Genomic DNA, 17179 nt, shown 5'->3' with positions numbered 1-17179 from the left:
GACAGCATTTCCTCAATACTGTGACTGTGTGGAAAGAAAAGCACTGAGCACAGCCAGCTACCTGATCAGTGAAACTCAGTGTGCAACAAGGGAGTTAACTACACACACACACACACACACACACATACACACACACAATCAAAGTATAAAATCTGAGAGTTTAATTTTGAAATTGGTTAATCTCATCTCTCTAACTGAGGGTATGCATTGTTTAAATGCCAAGAAATAGTCTTAACAAAAAATAGAAAAGAATTCTCCTTCTATCCCTTGCATGATTTAAGCAGTCCAATGTAAGATTCGGAACAGGGTTTGAGAATAACCCTGTGACACTCAAAACTACCCAATTGCAAAGTTTTGACTCTCTGCTACAAAGAACAGTTCTCTTTTGAGACAACTGATGTGTGCTCACTAGAGCTAATTCCCTCTCTCTCACTTTCAGGGTCATCTTACCGTGATGGCCTGTCCACCTTGGAACGGTATACTTCTTCACTCTCTCTTGACTTAGAGTGTGATGACTTTGCTTTTGACTGTGGACAGAAAAACAAAACACCAAACAACAGGAAAGGTGAACTTTAGAAAATATGTATTCTTCAACAAGCTTTCCTTTAGCAATTTCAGGCTACATTTAGCTGAATAACAAAACATTTCTATATGCAGTCATTCAAGCCAGTGACACAATGGTCTCATGCAGTCTATTTGGGTAATCAGATTAGTGGGTCACATACTACATGCACGCATACACACACACATACATACACACACACCTGCCCACAATCCTCAAAAGCATGTGTAGATGAGTGAGTCACACACCACATGCTCTTTCTTTCACACACACATACACACACACACTGTGATCCTCACAGGCATGCAAGCCACAATTAGTAACAAACGAGATGCACAGCTGACCAAATCCAGAAGACACAGTTGACAGACTCTGGATTTGAGTTCTTAAGCTCTTTTCTGTATATCTAACTCAGGGTGAAAACTTTCCAACCAGACAATAAAGCAATAAAATGAGAGATGAAAACAGGACTCTGCTTTTAGAGTGAGCTTTGAAAATCCATTTGGTTATGTAAAATACCTGCATAACACACATGACTAACATGTCATGGTTGCTTCAGAAGGAAAACATCATAGAATTGGTACTGCTCAAATTGCAAAACTCATTTTGATCATGTTCAAACCTCACCCTAAAAGCAGAGCCCTGTTTCCATCTCTCATTTTATTGTGATTTAAAAGTGAAGCAAACAGAAGAGACCCACACTACCTTGCACTCAGGGTCATGTTTCCTTTTTTCCAAAGATGACTTTTCACGCTCTTTGGCTTTCTTGTAAGCTTTCTTTTCTTCTGCCATCAAAAGTCGAGCAATTTCCTAAGATATGGGCAATATCATTAGTTACAGATTTGAGATTGTTTCTCAACAATTTAGGGAAATCTCTTTAATATGAACTGACCTCATCCTGGGCAACCTGAGCAGCTCTTACGTCCACATGGGTGGCCTGTGAATAAATCAGAAGCACAAGTAACTGGAATCTGTGTTGTGCATTTAAAATATCCTATATAAAATAAATTGGAATTTGAAATTAGTGCTAGCTGAATTCTGAAGTTGACAGCATATTTTTCACTAGCCAGAATGAAGGGACTTTGCAACTCACTTGACACGATATTTTTAGAGAACTACCAAAACTTATTAATACCGAAATCAGTATATGGATTTCTGTTGCTAATGGTTATCAATATGCACAGCTAAATGTAAAAGCTCTCCTCATCCAATAAGAAACATTCCTATAGACTAAATGAATACCGGAAGCTGCAGATGGTGGCAAACCCTGCAGAGACTGTTTTTTCTATGCACACAAACTCAAAATGGTTTAATTTACAAATCAGTCACAGGAAAAGACAAAAAAAAAAAAAAAAAAAAAACCACAATAATGAAAGATACCACTTTTTAACAACATTGTACGTAACATACTCACTTTTAATTATAGCTAACCAAAATTACAGAAGGTAATCCATGGGTAAATGGGATGATATACTACTCCACTATCTTCATTTCTCAACCCTTAGGAAAAAATCACCAGTTTTTCAACTGATACAACCATGGTGCCAACAATTGCTCTATAATGGTCATGATTCGGCTTGTATATACAGTCCTACTGCTTCACTTGAACCCTGACCTTAAATGGACTCACCAAGAGTTCTTCCTCTTGCAATTTTCGAGCAATTTCGGCATCGTGCCATTCCTGGTCCTTGTGCATCATTCGTGCAGGAGTACTGGCAGACTCTTTTATTCCTCTTGGTTTCATTCCTAAAAAAAAAGTTCAATTCAATGAGGTTAAGTGGGGCTGTTTCCTGAAAAGATGAAAAATATTAGGAAAAAGACATTCTCTCAATATTTAAAATGATGATTGTAAATTATAGATTTCAGTGAGGGGTACATTTAAAATGAATTTTCTCCTGGGCTTGTTAATAATACACACAATTCAAACACTTTAACAAGGTTACTTCCTCAAATTTACCTGATAGAAACATTTCTCATATAGTTTCTTCAACAGCACAAAGTCATGCAAGAAACTAGAATGAAAGCACGTCTTTAAAACAAAAACCGAAAACAAAAACAAAGCCACTGAAAATAAAAAGATTTAAGAGAAAAGTAGGTTCCAGAATCACAGTTTTAATGTGATTTAGACAACAAAGGGAGAGGCTTCCTCTCAGGTTCTGTAGCCTATACATCTTCCTGCAGATCAGACAGGGTCACCTACAAGTGAGGGGAAAACATGCAAAAATGACCCTGCTCACCCTCTGTCAAAAACACTTGCTATAATCTTTCCTACAGCTTTGACCCGTCTGTTATTAACACCACAAATTTTAGGGAAAACATAACATAGAGGAAACATCAGAGAGAACAATCACCTCAGAACTGTGTTCCTCTGTAGAGAAAGGGATGAAGAGAACTGACTGACAATTATGCTTTGTTACTTTGTGATGTTATAGGAATACACAGCCTTTTATAAATTTCAAATAAAGCAAAAGTTAATGTCATTTGAAAATTGTGGATACGTCCCTCTGCATACCTTTATAAGTTAGTTAGTCAATAGCGTGAATATATCGCCCTCAGAAATAATAAAACCTTTTTCAAATTTTTTAAATTTAAATTTGAAACAAGTTTGTTTTACATATCAAAATAAAACCTTTTAATAGAACCCTTAGATCAAGCATCTAGTATAATCATCAGTAAATGGACAACAAAGGGACACAAAATTTATCTGATAAATTCTCTGTACAACTGGTCAGTGACGGGGGATGTCCTTCTGTATGCTGTCAATATATGTTTCTCTTATTGGTAGATGATTAAAGCTATTTCAGCCAATGGACAGGCAGGATGTAGCCAGGTAGGAAGTATAGGCAGGGCTACCAGACTAGGAGAATTCTGGAAAGAGGACTACAGAATGTGAGGAGACAGACAGACACACACACACACAGAGAGAGAGAGAAAGAGAGAGGAAGAGAGAGAGAGAGAGAGAGAGAGAGAGAGAGAGAGAGAGAGAGAGAGGTAGGCCACATAGCTGCCCAGGAAGAAAGTGGCACAGGAAACACCGGTAAGCCAATACTACATGGAGATACATAGATTCACAGAAATGGGTTAATAAGTAAGAGATAACTAGCCAATAAGAAGTCTGAGCCATCGACCAAAAAAATTTACAATTAATATAAGCCTCTGTCTGTTTATTTGGGACAAAACAGCTGCGGGACCAGGCAGGCAGAAATTTCCATCATCAGGTCAGAGCCAGTACACCTACTAGAATCACTTCTAAGCAACTCACTCATGTTAATATACTTTCCCCAACACCACATCCTCCTACTTGAGTGGTCTGGATGAGCTCTTGCCTTGGGCATCTATAGTAAGCTTTTCCAAAGGATTCTTATCTTCAAACAACATGGAAGCATTGGTTCAGTGCATTATGCCATCAAGAGAAGCATATATTAAAATAGCTAGCAAAATACCTGCTTACATTTGATTCACAAGCTGCTAACACACATACATACATGAAAATAAAACTATACTTACAGAATTTGGCTTAGCTTATGAAATCCACTTTTATAAACATTCTACCTAATATTGTGATAAATTTAAAATATAGACTCACACGTGTGCATCGTATAAAAATGTTGAGAAATGTTGTCTTTCTTAACTCATACTTCCCAGGACCTGACTACACATATCACCACAAATCATCTCTAGTGGTACTGAATCCTATGCTGGTCTGGCCTGATTTACAACAGATTTCTGACTGGCTTGGGATGTTCTCAAGAACCAAGCATATGCAATTGGGTAAATAAACTTGTCTGAATTATGATTTGCATGACCATATTTAGAAAAGCAGATTTTAGAAAAAGTAAGTAAACTTAAGTAAGGAGCTTGACACTTGGTAAAGTCAGTGAATGGATAAACTGTTGTACCATAGTCCAATCTTTAGAAAAGAAACAAGTTCAGTGAACAGCTTAAAGTCTCACCGAGGGTGACAGATTATGCCTCACTTTCTACCTAATGAAATGTTATAAGTATCCATCAGCTTTCAAAATAGCCAACATTTTACAGCAGTGGGTTCTTTTATTCTATGCAACAAAATTAACTATGGAAATATCACTTTAAATTCAGAGATATTGTCAGATGAATAGTATTATTAAGCTAACAGAATGATAAAATTCTAACTACTATCAGTTTAAAAGGAATAGAACTCTATTAATAAAAGTCAGAATTTAGCTACTATATCTCTCAGACCCAACTACATAAATGATGACAGTTTATTCAGATCCTTGCACAGCATGGGCATTTGCAACTCTCCTTGTGCAGAAACACTCACAGACTAAGACAATGGATTTCAGGATGGGTAGGATTCCCTCCCCAACTACAATGTTCTCCAACCTGAAGCGGTGAGAAATTGAGTAAGTAATGGATAGTCATCATTATAAAAACAGAGATGTACATTTCGACACCCTAAATGGAATCTGGAAACTGCTCTTAAGATGAACCACATCTCAGCTGTGCCCTTCTTTCTCCAACTCCTTCCTCCTTCCCTCCTTCTTCTTGGGTGGTACAGCCGATGACCATATTAGGCAAGTGCACCCCCCTCTAGTTTTCATACAATTAACCTGTTTCTTATCTTTTTCTGTTAACATCCTACAGTCAGAGAATACACAGACTTTCCAAAAAAAAAAAAAAAAAAAAAAAAAACCACAAATGAACTGTTCTTTTTAAATAAAAATTGACATAGTAAGATAAAAAGGAGTGGAGAACTCACTAGACAGAGTCTTAGCTATGTAGCCGAGGCTGACCTACAAGTCACTATGTAGACTGGGATGTAAACTGGGATGGCTTTCAACTCACAGAGATCCTACTGTTTCTGCTTCCCAAGTGCTGGGAATAGAGGTGTGTGCCTGCAACCAATAAAAACTAAAAATGCTAGCATTGAAGATAAATTTACACTAAGTATGATTTAAAACAAAATGTAACTGGTTTTTGGTATTGTGTATGCACATTTTAAAAGAAGCCATTTGACATTTAGGGCACATCATAATGTATCTGAGTCAGAATTCACAAAAGATAAGTACAAGTATTTAAGGCCCTGGAAGGTGAGATGTTAACCTGTGTAACCAATACGCTGTTACAGATGTAAGCACAGCAAGTCCCGCTGGAAGTCACCATAGTTCAACTATTCTATGGAAAGTCGACCAATTCTCACTTTAATTTAGCAATTCCATTTTCAGCTGATTTCTCAACATATTTTGCAAATGCTTTAGGTCCCACCTAGTGTTGCCGTCCTGCTAGTTTATTCATAAATAACTGAAAAGGAATCTGGCATATACCACATCTTTAAGAATTGCTGTTGTTTTCAACAAAAGCTGAAACTAGTACCTAATTATTATTTTTAAATGTAATCTCCTGATCCTGATCAAGCCAAGAAAGCTCGAAGTCAAATGCCAATAGGAACTGGGAAATAAACAGCCTAAAGCAGGTGATAAGCACTAAATAGTTCCCAATGTAACCATGTTAATGGCTATAGCCACACTGTTCTCTAAACCCCTGTGTTAACAGGGTAAATGTGTACTTACAGCCCCAGGACTGAAGACTAAGTCAAGCTTAGTTTCAGTTCCCCAAAGTTTAAAAACAATGGCACATGAATAAGTGCTCTAGAAGTCAACTGGCCTTTTGAGCACATTCCTATTAGGTTTGCAGAATGCAGAGGTCAGAGAAATCACCAAGTCTCCTCTCTTGCTCCATGGAGTTCCAACATGTTTAACCTAGCCACACTGTAACTTCTGCAAAGGCTACTTAATGAACACCAATAAGCTCTTCTCTATTTTCCCAGGCCTTTGTTCATGTCTTCCTAACATGGTGCATCAAATATGAAAATGCTTATTTTTCCATTTTTAAATACATCCATCTCTGAAGCTTAGATTCTGTCATAAGGCTCAAACAATGTATATAGAATTCAGTACAGCTTGCTAAACTAAAATTTAATTTTTCTTATAACCAAGTCCATTTTTTATTAAGTTTTTATTTTATTTTTACTTTCATTGATTCTTTGTGGATTTCTCATTGCCCATTCCAATCCCAGTTATTGCTCCATCTCTTCACATCTGTCCTCATAACCAGGTCCTTTTAATGTGAGATATGATAAGAAAGCAAGCAGAGTCAGAATAAATTTGCAGCCTAGAAACTAGTTTTGCAGTCACCAGCAACATGTGACTAGAGAACAGCAGGTCCTCGACCCTTCTGTTACAATAACCTCTGCATCTCTGTAAAACTTAGTGAGAATTGACTGAAACCAGAATGATGAAAATCATGTTTATTAAAATTAGAGCTGTTATGACAGCCACAAGGAGAACCTTCCCTCACTATGTACCTGACAACACACAATACCTCTACCGTGTCCCCTGATGGACTACAAGGATAAGCTTCAGAGGTGCCAAAACTTTCAAGTTATTTCTTTACACACTCATTTATTACTTTTTTAATTTTGTGGTTTTTAACTTTATTTTCTGCACATATCTATATGGTATCAAATGTGTACAGTGTTAATGCGTGCATGTATGGACTGCTGCAGTTATCAGGTGTTTTCTTATTCCCTCTCAATTTTATACATTGATGCTAGGTCTCTTGCTGAATTCAGAACTAATTGTTTCTGGTAAGGCTAGCTATCTAGCATGTCCCAGGGATCCACTGTCTGTCTCTCCAGTACTGGAAATATGGGCAGCTGCTCAGGCTGCCTGACTTTTTATATGGTTTCTAGATTAAAACTTAGGCTCTCATACCTGTGTATAAGTGAGCCATCTCCCCAGCCCTTACCCTCCTTGTTTCTTTACAGGAACTGAGAACTTGTACATCTTGGCACTTAGAAGAACTTCAGAGTTAAGAGATGCAATTAAACCATAAAAGATAATTTAAAACAATGATTTTTAAGCTTTAATTATGTATCACTTGTAGATTTAAAATATTCCAAATTGACTCAGAAATGTTCAGTTCTAGAAAATATCCTACCCTAGCTATCTCTGTAAAAATAATCTGAATGTCCATTCTCTGGAAGTACTGTAAAAACACTGCCTCTCTGATATCTCCCTTACAGAGGAGAGAGATGAGGTCTAGATGGTAAAGTACTTCTAGTCCCACTAGCAAATAAACACTTAAGTCAATTACAACCAGATCTTCTAAATAAAACCAACAATCCAAGAAATTTCCATTCAGAATCAGAGTAATTGATTCAAGGCTGTGGCAAACAAAGACTAGATTTGGAAACAGCACCTGCACTTACAACCTGGCCCTGGAAAACTCTCCAACTCAGATATTTCCTTCTTCCCAGAGACCTAAGATCAATCGGATACTGAATACAGTAGCTGGGTCCAAGACTCATTTTAAGGACAGAAGTTCAAGTTGGACAGAGACTAAGGTTGCTTACAATGCTTGTTGAACTGACTGGTTTTACACATAGGATGTCCAGCAAGGTGATCCATTACCTGTGTCACGGTGGTGGTGAAGATCTTCATCCTCTGAGAAGGAAGGAGTCCTGGGCTTACGTCTCCTTTCTCTGTAATCGCCTTGCCCACGGTCCCTCCCACACACAACTTCCTTAGAGGGAAACCCTGTTTTCTGTGAAGACTTGGGTGAAGGTCTGCCATGGTGTCGGGACTGCTTTTCCCAACTTCGAGTTCTAGGGCTATTGTTAGCCTCCCAGTCATCAGATTCCGTGCTCAGAAATACCTCACCACTGATCTTCGGAAGTGGAGGTTTGCAGAGCCTCTCTTGACCAGCCCATTTTCTTTCATGCAAATCACTGGAAGGTTGAGCACCATCCCTCCTTCTGCCTGAGTTAGAAGACAGCAGAGATCTCTCTGATGAACAAGATTCCTCCAGATCTTCCAAGTTTTCCAGTGCATGCTTTGGTTTCTCCTTCTTCTGCTTTATAGTCTTCCCATCATTTTGGAGTCTATAAAACCTTGAGTATCCAGAACCCAATTCCCTGGCCCTCCTTGACCTTGGCTGGTCTTAGTGGAGGTAGAGGGTATAAAAATAAACATTGATAACTTAATGAGAATATAAATCATTACACAGGAAAGTTGGGACTCAATACTAACATATTTTTAGGTGGATAAAATTGCTTTGAAACGTCACAAATTGAGATGAGGAGACGAATACTTACTGGAATGGTCCATGCACACATAGCCAAAAAGGTAAAAAGGTAAGTGAAATGATTTGAATCATGAAGAAATCTGATCATTTAATTGGGAAGAGCTTAGCACCACCATATTTGCCAAGAAGAAAATGATGGACAATAGTCATCAAACCCTACTTTATAACAAAATGGACAGCGTGGTAGTTTAAAAAAAAAAAAAGGTCCTCATGGGAAGTAGCATTATTAGGAAGAGCAGCCTTGTTGGAGGAAATAATGTCACTGTGAGGGCAGGCATTGAGATCTTATATGTTCAAGCCATGCCACATGTCTCAGACTACTTCCTGTTGTTTACAAGTTAAGATATAGAAATCTCAGCTCCATTTTTAGCACCATGTCTCCCCATATGCCTCAATGTTCCACCATGATGATAATGAACTGAACCTCTGAACTGTAAGTGAGCCACTCCAATTAGATATTTTCCTTTATAAGAGTTGTCTTGGTCAGGGTGTCTCTTCATAGCAATAAAAACCCTAAAGCAGACAGCAAACATCAGATTCTACTTTATAAAGCCAATCTGAATCTAGAAGAGGTGCCAACAATTAGAGACTGTAAAGTCTTGTAAAACAGTGATGGTATTTAAAAGGGTGAGATTTCAGTTGTAGATTTTCAAGCATTCTCACTGAAGTGTTTTAATACAATGTTCCTAACTTCTGCTTAGTTCAAAATGATCCACATATCTCTTCCCTACATCTCCACCCTGCCATGTGCTCAAAATAAGCATTCCCAGATGCTTCTGGGACAGCCTAAGTTCTAGTGGAGCAGAATATTAAGGAGTAATTGACTTGTTATATTGAGGTAATTCTGTTTCTCATTTTAGCTGAAGTCTATCAATGAAAAAGCTAAAAAAGGAATGGCACATGGAATGCATAAACAGGTATTATTTTCCAAATATATTTAATAAGTAACCATACTGTTGTCTATATATAAAAAACAGTATAAGTCATAAATACAAACTGCCCAGTTTAAAAAAAAAAATAGAAAAACTACATATAAAGGTGCTTTTATATTGTTTATCAGGCTCAAGGAGAGTATAAAAACAAGAAAGCAAATTAGTAAGCATTTGCAAGACCACAGTAACTATAACATTTCTAAAGTAAAACTACACTTTAGAAATAGCAAAAACAAATTTTTCATTCCATGAAAAAATGCTCAGATAACTAAGCTGTTCCTTGCTATAAGCAGGCATTTACTGAACTCTGAAACAGCTTGCATCAGTAGGCAGAGTTAAGGGGTCTTGGTCACATTGGGCATTTTGACTCTAACCCAAAGAAAAGTATATATGTATGTATGTATATAAAGAAGGAAACGTGCTAAATTCAACACATAAAATAGCTTTCACTCAACAATCTCAGTTTCCTTGTACATTTCCTAAAAGAAAAGGAACTTTCGTTCAAAAGTGGGTCTTTCTTCAATGGATATTTATAAAACAATTTTCTCCATAGCTCAAGAGTCACATTTGTGCTTGACACAAAAGTAAAATGTAACAGTTTCTATGGGAAAAACAAAACAAAAACAAAAAACTGCTCCTTTACCTCTTATTAACTCTGTCTTAACAATAGATAATTGGCTACTGAAAAGAATCAATGTAATACTGACCAGCTATTCAGTGATGACCACATTCAGGGAAGAGGTTTACCAGCATGTTTATACCAGTGTGTTGTTCATGGAGCTGTAAGTGGAGTCCATTATTAAGCTCAGAGAAAACACAAAGGATTTTGTTTGGTGATGTATTTCTGAGACTATGATTTATTTATTTATTTATGTGTTTATTTATTTAGCTCTTCCTAAACAGTTGACAGTATTTTCATTTTCTATAACTTACCTATGATGGCATCTTTAAGTCTAGAGTAGGAGAGACCACAGCAAAGGATTCTGCTTGAGTCTTTCCCAACCCCTTGTGGTTGCAGAAAGAGATTTGAATGTTCTTGAGACCAAGTTATTTGGCAAATACAATTAATGCCTTCACTGTCAATCATGTGTGGTATGTATGGCACACAAACATACTCATATGTATCTACATTTTAAGTGCGTGCCTCCATGTTTGTCATCCAAAGTAAGATTTGTTTAAACAAAATGCAAATGTATATATGTATAGGTGTTTTATATATGTATTATTATAATACTTTTAATTCACCAAAATTACATTATTTGATATTTTCAAAATCTGTATGAGTATTATATTTCTCTAACTTCATTTTACAGATGAGAAAAATGCCTTTGAGTAGTCAGAGTAAACAACTTTGTCAAACTACAAATTGTCCTAAGGGACTGAAGTGATAATACTCAAAGGTTACTTATGCATTAGGAAATAATCGTGAATATGAACACGTTATCAGGCCTTCAAGATAAACATGGATCTACAAAGAAACAGTTAATGCTATTTTTCTATGAACAATCACAAATATTTTAGATAATTTCAAATTTATAATCTACAGATGATTTTTTTAAAAAAATGTATTAAAGCTTAGCACATTATAAGACAAAAGGGCAAGCATATTGATACACTATGATTATTACATAATTAAAGCAAAATCAGATTAAAACAAAAGATAACAGCAGAATACAAGAATTGATCATGTGTGTTGGGAACGAATCCTTACATATAGCATATGACTGCTTTGTAAAGTCCCTATGGAACCCAACTAGAGTGTAAATGACAACAGTATAGTCAACAACACACATCACAAAAGAAGCAGAAAAAATACCAATGTTGTTGGAGTAGCCAACTTTTTCTACTTATTAATATTCTCTTAACACCTTGAAACAAGCATTTATTCCACTCCACTCCCTACAAGTTTTTAAAAGCAGATAAAATAAATATAATTTTAGGTTTTCTGAAGGAAAAAAGAAAAAAACATACAAAGTTTAAATAGTCTCTAACAATAAATGTGCATCAGGATACCAGTAATGTAACCCAAATACACAGGCTTGAATACCAGCTCAAGTTAGTGTGAGTTTTAGTACAAGTACCTAAAATGGACATTTTAGTTGACTCTTCTGCTATCCTAATGTGCTTTAGACTTGGCTTTTTAAATAGAAGAGATGGCTAAAGTGGTATAGAGCACTGGCTGCTTCTCCAGAGGACCAGGGTTTGATTCTCAACACCACATGGTGGCTCACAACCACCTGTAACTCCAGTCCCTGGGGATCTGATGCCCTTTTCTGGCCTCCATGGGCACATGCAGTGCATAGACATATGTGAAGGCAAAACACTCACACATCAAATAAAATTTAAAAATTGAAGTATTTTTATTATAGTGAGTATGCTTCAAGAGAAAATTTAATAATAAACAAAGAAAACCCAGGACCACACAAATTCTGCATTTCTAAGATTTTATTCAACACTAAAGAATAGTAACTCTATACCTTCTGGTTCCTACTATGTAAAACAATAGTGACAACCTTCTTTCTTTATGTAAGATGCAACATACAATTTCAGATGAAAAATGCGTATAAAGATAGCTCTTTAAAAAGAATTGAGTGAATGGAGGAAGACATCACGTTACTCCCCAAACAGGACAGAGAGCTAACTGCTACCCAATTACAGTCATGTTAGTGAAAAAGGGGAAAAAAAAGTGACTGAGCAACAGTATTCTCAAGCTATAATAATCTTGGTGCCTACATACATACCTACTCTGCTCATTAAAGGCAAAGACAAACCTTTCTAGAGAGGCTGACAATTGGTTTTCAAGGCTCTCTAGGATGACTGATGTGACAATGTTCACTGTCTGGGCTCTTCAGTTTTGCTCACTGGTGCCCCTAGTATAGTCTTGAAACTGAACCTCAGTATCAGGAAGACATGAAACTATAATTTTCCTTCATCTGACAAATCTTTGAAAGAACTGAACTTGTTCTGTGTTTGCAAATATTCTGTTCCCAACACACTTAGAGATAATCCCCACCACCAAACCATCACCACCACAATGAAAAGTGACACTGGACACATGGAACTTTAGAAGGGCTTCATCAATTACTCTACATGCTAATCAAACAGCAGGGAAATCATCAAGACCATAGCAGACAGTGAACTTCACAGTTTGGTTGGTACTGCAGGTAATCAGAGAGGAAAGAAAGGCGAAGAATGCTTTTACCCAGTGACTGATGCATGACGCACCTTCCTGACTCAAACAGCACTGCTCAGGCTTCGAGGAAAATGTGAAACCCAGAATTGCACCCATGGTTTGCCACACTCCACTATTCTGTGCTCAGACAGTAACACAGCACTACAATGGCTTCAGCACACAAGACAGCTTAAGTGTTACAAAGCCATATTCAAGTTCTAAGCAAAACATGGCTGTCCTATGAACAAGAAATATAATCATTCATTAAAATGAAATAGGATACAAATTTAAAAATTAAACAGAAGACTGCCACAAGACTAAATGTGCCGGCACAAGACTAAATGCGCCCAGGGTCTGGAATAAAAGCCATGGCCCATAATCCCTCAGCTGTCTTTGTGGACCAACTGAAAAGGGAGTTTTGAGTTTTGTAGCTGAGCTAAGGAAGGGGTAGGTCATGATACAGGATTTGGCTGTTACCTCCATCTTCATGATAGTAGCCATCTCCAAAAGCACGGCCCCCACCAGGTTCTGGAATGTGCTTCTTCCTCTTTTTCTCTTCTTGCAGCTCCTTCTCTTGCAAAAGACGTGCTATGTCCTACAACAGCAAAAAGGAAGTGAAACTACTATTACCAAGGAGGAAAGAAGGCTGAGGCTGGTGAACAGGATTCCTCCTTTCGCTCTCTTCTGAGGTCTAAGGCTCTTCGGCCTTCCATGCTTTTGTCAAACATCACTCAAACGCCAACATGACTGCTCACCAAAAGGGACACACAATCTAGAAAAGCACACTGGGCTTTAGTTTTTCCCTAATTAAAACAAAAAGCTAGCAAATTCTATAAACATAATCAAAGTAGTTTTGTCTAAAACTAATTCCAACATAATTTTTAAAATATGACTTTTGAAGTCTGTCATCCAAATAGATGATTTGGTTTGGCAAGGAAATAGCAAGTTATAAAACTTAATAAGCTGGCTTATAATTTAGATCTAAAAATTGTAAAAAAAAAAAAAAAAAATACATGTGGTGATTCTGAGCTGGCTTTTCATAGGAATATTGCTGTGTTAACAGAAAAAAGAGAAGATAAGCCTCTGCCTGGCATACACAGGCTCTGTTCTGAGCAGCTGCTATGGCTTCTAATTCTCTCCCCAAATATGAATGTCCTGTAATGACAGCAAAAGTACATATAAACAATCCCAGTAACATGCACACAATGCCTCAAATACAACTATAGAGACACCAATGAAGGAATACTGCTTATGCTTCAGAGAATTACAATTGCAGCTCTGCACTGTTAGGTTCCAAACAAGAAATGACATTTCAACAGGCAATATCTAGAACACAGCATGAGCAAGGCTGTTAGGGTTTTAATTGGTACCAGGAATGGCCAAAAGCTTAAGGAATATAAGATGTGAAATACTGAAGCAAAATGGTTGGCTAGAAGATGGTGGGTGGGTCACAGGCACTCCTGAACATCTTCTGGGTCTGTGGTCTGCACTATATGGAAAGATGTAAGGTTACTAATAGCTCTGCTTGGGGTGGTAGTTTTCTGAACATCAAGAGTCTTCCCATGAGAGCCCCTTAGAAGAACACAAAGCCTTTTATGCATGCACACTGTGTGCTTTTCTGGAGAGAAGCTCCATACCCCATCAGGTTGTTCAAGGCTCAGACAACAGGGCAAGAAAGCTCATTGTATACAAGTGATGGTAAGAACATGGGTAACTGGAGATAGCTCTTCATAATGTAGAATGAACACAGTGAAGTGGGGATAAGAAGTATTTTTCTTCTTTCTGGAGTTTTCTAAAGGTGTCCAAATGAACAGGGTAAAAGACTGTAAAAAAGAAATTAAGAAATTGAAATAATCCATTCAAAGGAAGCAGAATTGTTACACACACACACACACACACACAAAAAAAAAAAAAAAAAAAAAAAAAAAAAAGACGTTAGAGCCAGACCTGGTGGTTCAGGCCTTTAATTCCAGCCCTTAGGAGGCAGAGACAGACAGAAAGAACTCTGTGAGTTCTGGGCTAGCCGGTCTATAGAGTGAAATTCAGGACAGCCAGGGTTATTACAAAGAGAAATGCTGCCCCCCTAAATAAAAAAGCAAATAAATAGATATGTGCAAGTTAGATGCTATGTCAGGAAATAAAATTATGGCTGTAACACAGATATTTTTATCAGTTATGAATAAAGATTTTATATCTGACAATATGGATGTCACTGTCCAGTTTCAAACTTTAAATGTCATTAACAAATGGTTTTCAACCACTTATGTTTGTAATGTATTTAAACTCTCGGATTATACAATGCAGACACCTGAGCAGGTACTGCCCAGAGTGAGCAGTAAAGGAGAAGGGTACAATCCTACTTTATGCTTTTCCACTTCGGAAAGTAAAATTACAGTGTACCGACAGAAAAATGTCCTTTTGGTGATTCTGTTCTCAGTCCAGTTCAAATCAGATAGTCTAAAAGTGACATAATGAGATAGACAGACAAATTTCTTAAGGTTCCAGTTAAGCTCAGTATGATAAAAAGTATAAAAGCTATTCAACCTTAAACTCGAGTGTCTCTGACAACAATCATCCAAGTAAAGCTGCCTGCTTTCACGAGGTACCAGTGTGCCAGACAGTTGCCTTGAGATCCTACTAAGTAACACACAAACTATAAAGGGGGGATTGGGTAGCCTGTACCCCCGAAACTATCATGCTATATACATATTCTCCCAAGTTCCTATGCAATTGGTCAGAAAAGCAAAAAGCAGCACAAATGTCCAAGTCACACTATTTCCTATGCATCCCAAATATCATTTCCCTAAATGATGCTGGCTTTACAGTGAGCACAAACCCTGACTCAAAACTGAAGGAAAGAATACAAAAGAGAGTGCTCAGGCCCAATGGCCAGGAAACACTATAAAAGACACTCTGAAATTTTTCATTGCTTTCTTGTACTGAGTTACGTTCTGGTGATAATGCAGTCACAGTTCACCCCTGGAGGAAAAGAACAAGAATCATGACCTCCTTTACTGTACTGGCTGCCCTACCCAGTCAGAATGAGAATACACGTCAGGTACATCAAATGTTTCCTTCTAAGCTCTCAGTGACTCTAGGTGCTTCAGAAGAAACGGCTTTCTAGAGCTGAAGACAAGGACAAGACTGAACGGCTGCCAGTGTACTCAGCTCCATGTACTCAGGTCCTAGGACTCTAAGGGGGTCCTCTTCCTGCTTTCTAACTTCATCGCAGACTGATGCACTCCCAGCCATGACCAAAGTGCTTTCCTCTGAGACCAAAGGCTGCTGATTTTACTCACTGAGCTCGAGGCAGCCATTCAATTGGTCACCTTGCATATGAACAGTCTTCTGAATCCTAGCTCCCTTCCTGTGAACACACATCTTCCAAAACAGAGCACACTATCTCAATAAATTCTCCAAACAAACTCAAAGCACTCAGTTCGAAACATGCACCGTAGTTAACTCTTTAGAATGCACATTCTAAGGATGCACATGCTAAGGATACAACTTAGCAGAAAAGTATTTCAAACATACCCAAGGCTCTGAGTTCAATCAGAATTACTCCCCAAAATAAATCAATTAAATTAAATTCATCTTAACATTTTTTAAAACTGGAGAGAACTCTTTTAAGTTAAAAGGTAACCTAGGAGTTTTCAGTCTTGTTTTAATAAATTAACAAAATTTATGTTTTATGAAACAAAATGGACAACATATCTTAACCGTTTTAAACTCAGGCCCAATCAGCTTTAATTTATCAGACTTATCAGGTAGATTTACTTTGGGCAAATTTGCAGAAATAACCCATTTACAGAGGACCACACAATAAGCATATTAGTTAGAATGTAAGTCTTCTATTATATTTTATCTCTCCCTTTTCTAGTATCTATGATATGTATGAAGGACAGTGTTCCAGACCTCTAGAAAACTAGAAGAAATCAATGAAAATATACATTTGCAGACTCCCTTGAAGGGACCAAATATCATGCTCTGGACAGTAAAGAATCTGGATCCAGGCTAGGATTCTTAATAACATCTATCAAGTGACAAAGGCACAGGAGAATAACGCAGAGAATGGTGGCTCAAGGCTCTAGCACAGCCACTACTGTAGCCCTGGTAGCCCTCAGAGTTTTCCCAGAGTGAACACTATTAATCCAGGACCAAGCACCTAAGGGAAATTCTACACTACATAGGACTATGTCAGGGTTTGTTCTCCCTTAAGGTTTTTGCCTCTGTACCTCAATCAGCATAGTGTTAACAGAAAAAAAAAAAAATTTAACTTAAAAGAGATCTAAAATATAAGATTTAAATGAATGTCAGTAGTGGGAAGAGGACTGCAGGTCTACTTTAGCATTTAACATACGAATACTTAACTTAGAGGGCATCTCA

General features: G+C 37.4%; 1 protein-coding gene across 2 annotated transcripts in view; it reads right to left on the bottom strand.

Annotated features, from left to right (window-relative positions):
• Ccdc50 (coiled-coil domain containing 50) overlaps positions 1–17179 on the bottom strand; it is a 67462-nt gene that overhangs the window by 7709 nt on the left and 42574 nt on the right. The window contains exons 5-10 of one of the 2 annotated variants that reach the window (XM_051191251.1): positions 13271–13388; positions 8017–8544; positions 2193–2308; positions 1455–1499; positions 1268–1372; positions 451–527 (exon numbers count right to left, since the gene is read on the bottom strand). In XM_051191251.1, coding sequence (XP_051047208.1) covers positions 451–527; positions 1268–1372; positions 1455–1499; positions 2193–2308; positions 8017–8544; positions 13271–13388 — 989 coding nt within the window. The remainder of the gene's footprint in view (positions 1–450; positions 528–1267; positions 1373–1454; positions 1500–2192; positions 2309–8016; positions 8545–13270; positions 13389–17179) is intronic. The other variant, XM_051191252.1, reaches the window with a different exon arrangement.

Source organism: Phodopus roborovskii, unplaced genomic scaffold (assembly GCF_943737965.1).
Source record: "Phodopus roborovskii unplaced genomic scaffold, PHOROB, whole genome shotgun sequence".
Taxonomy (NCBI): Eukaryota; Metazoa; Chordata; class Mammalia; order Rodentia; family Cricetidae; genus Phodopus; species Phodopus roborovskii.
This window is presented reverse-complemented; position numbering and strand designations above follow the sequence as displayed.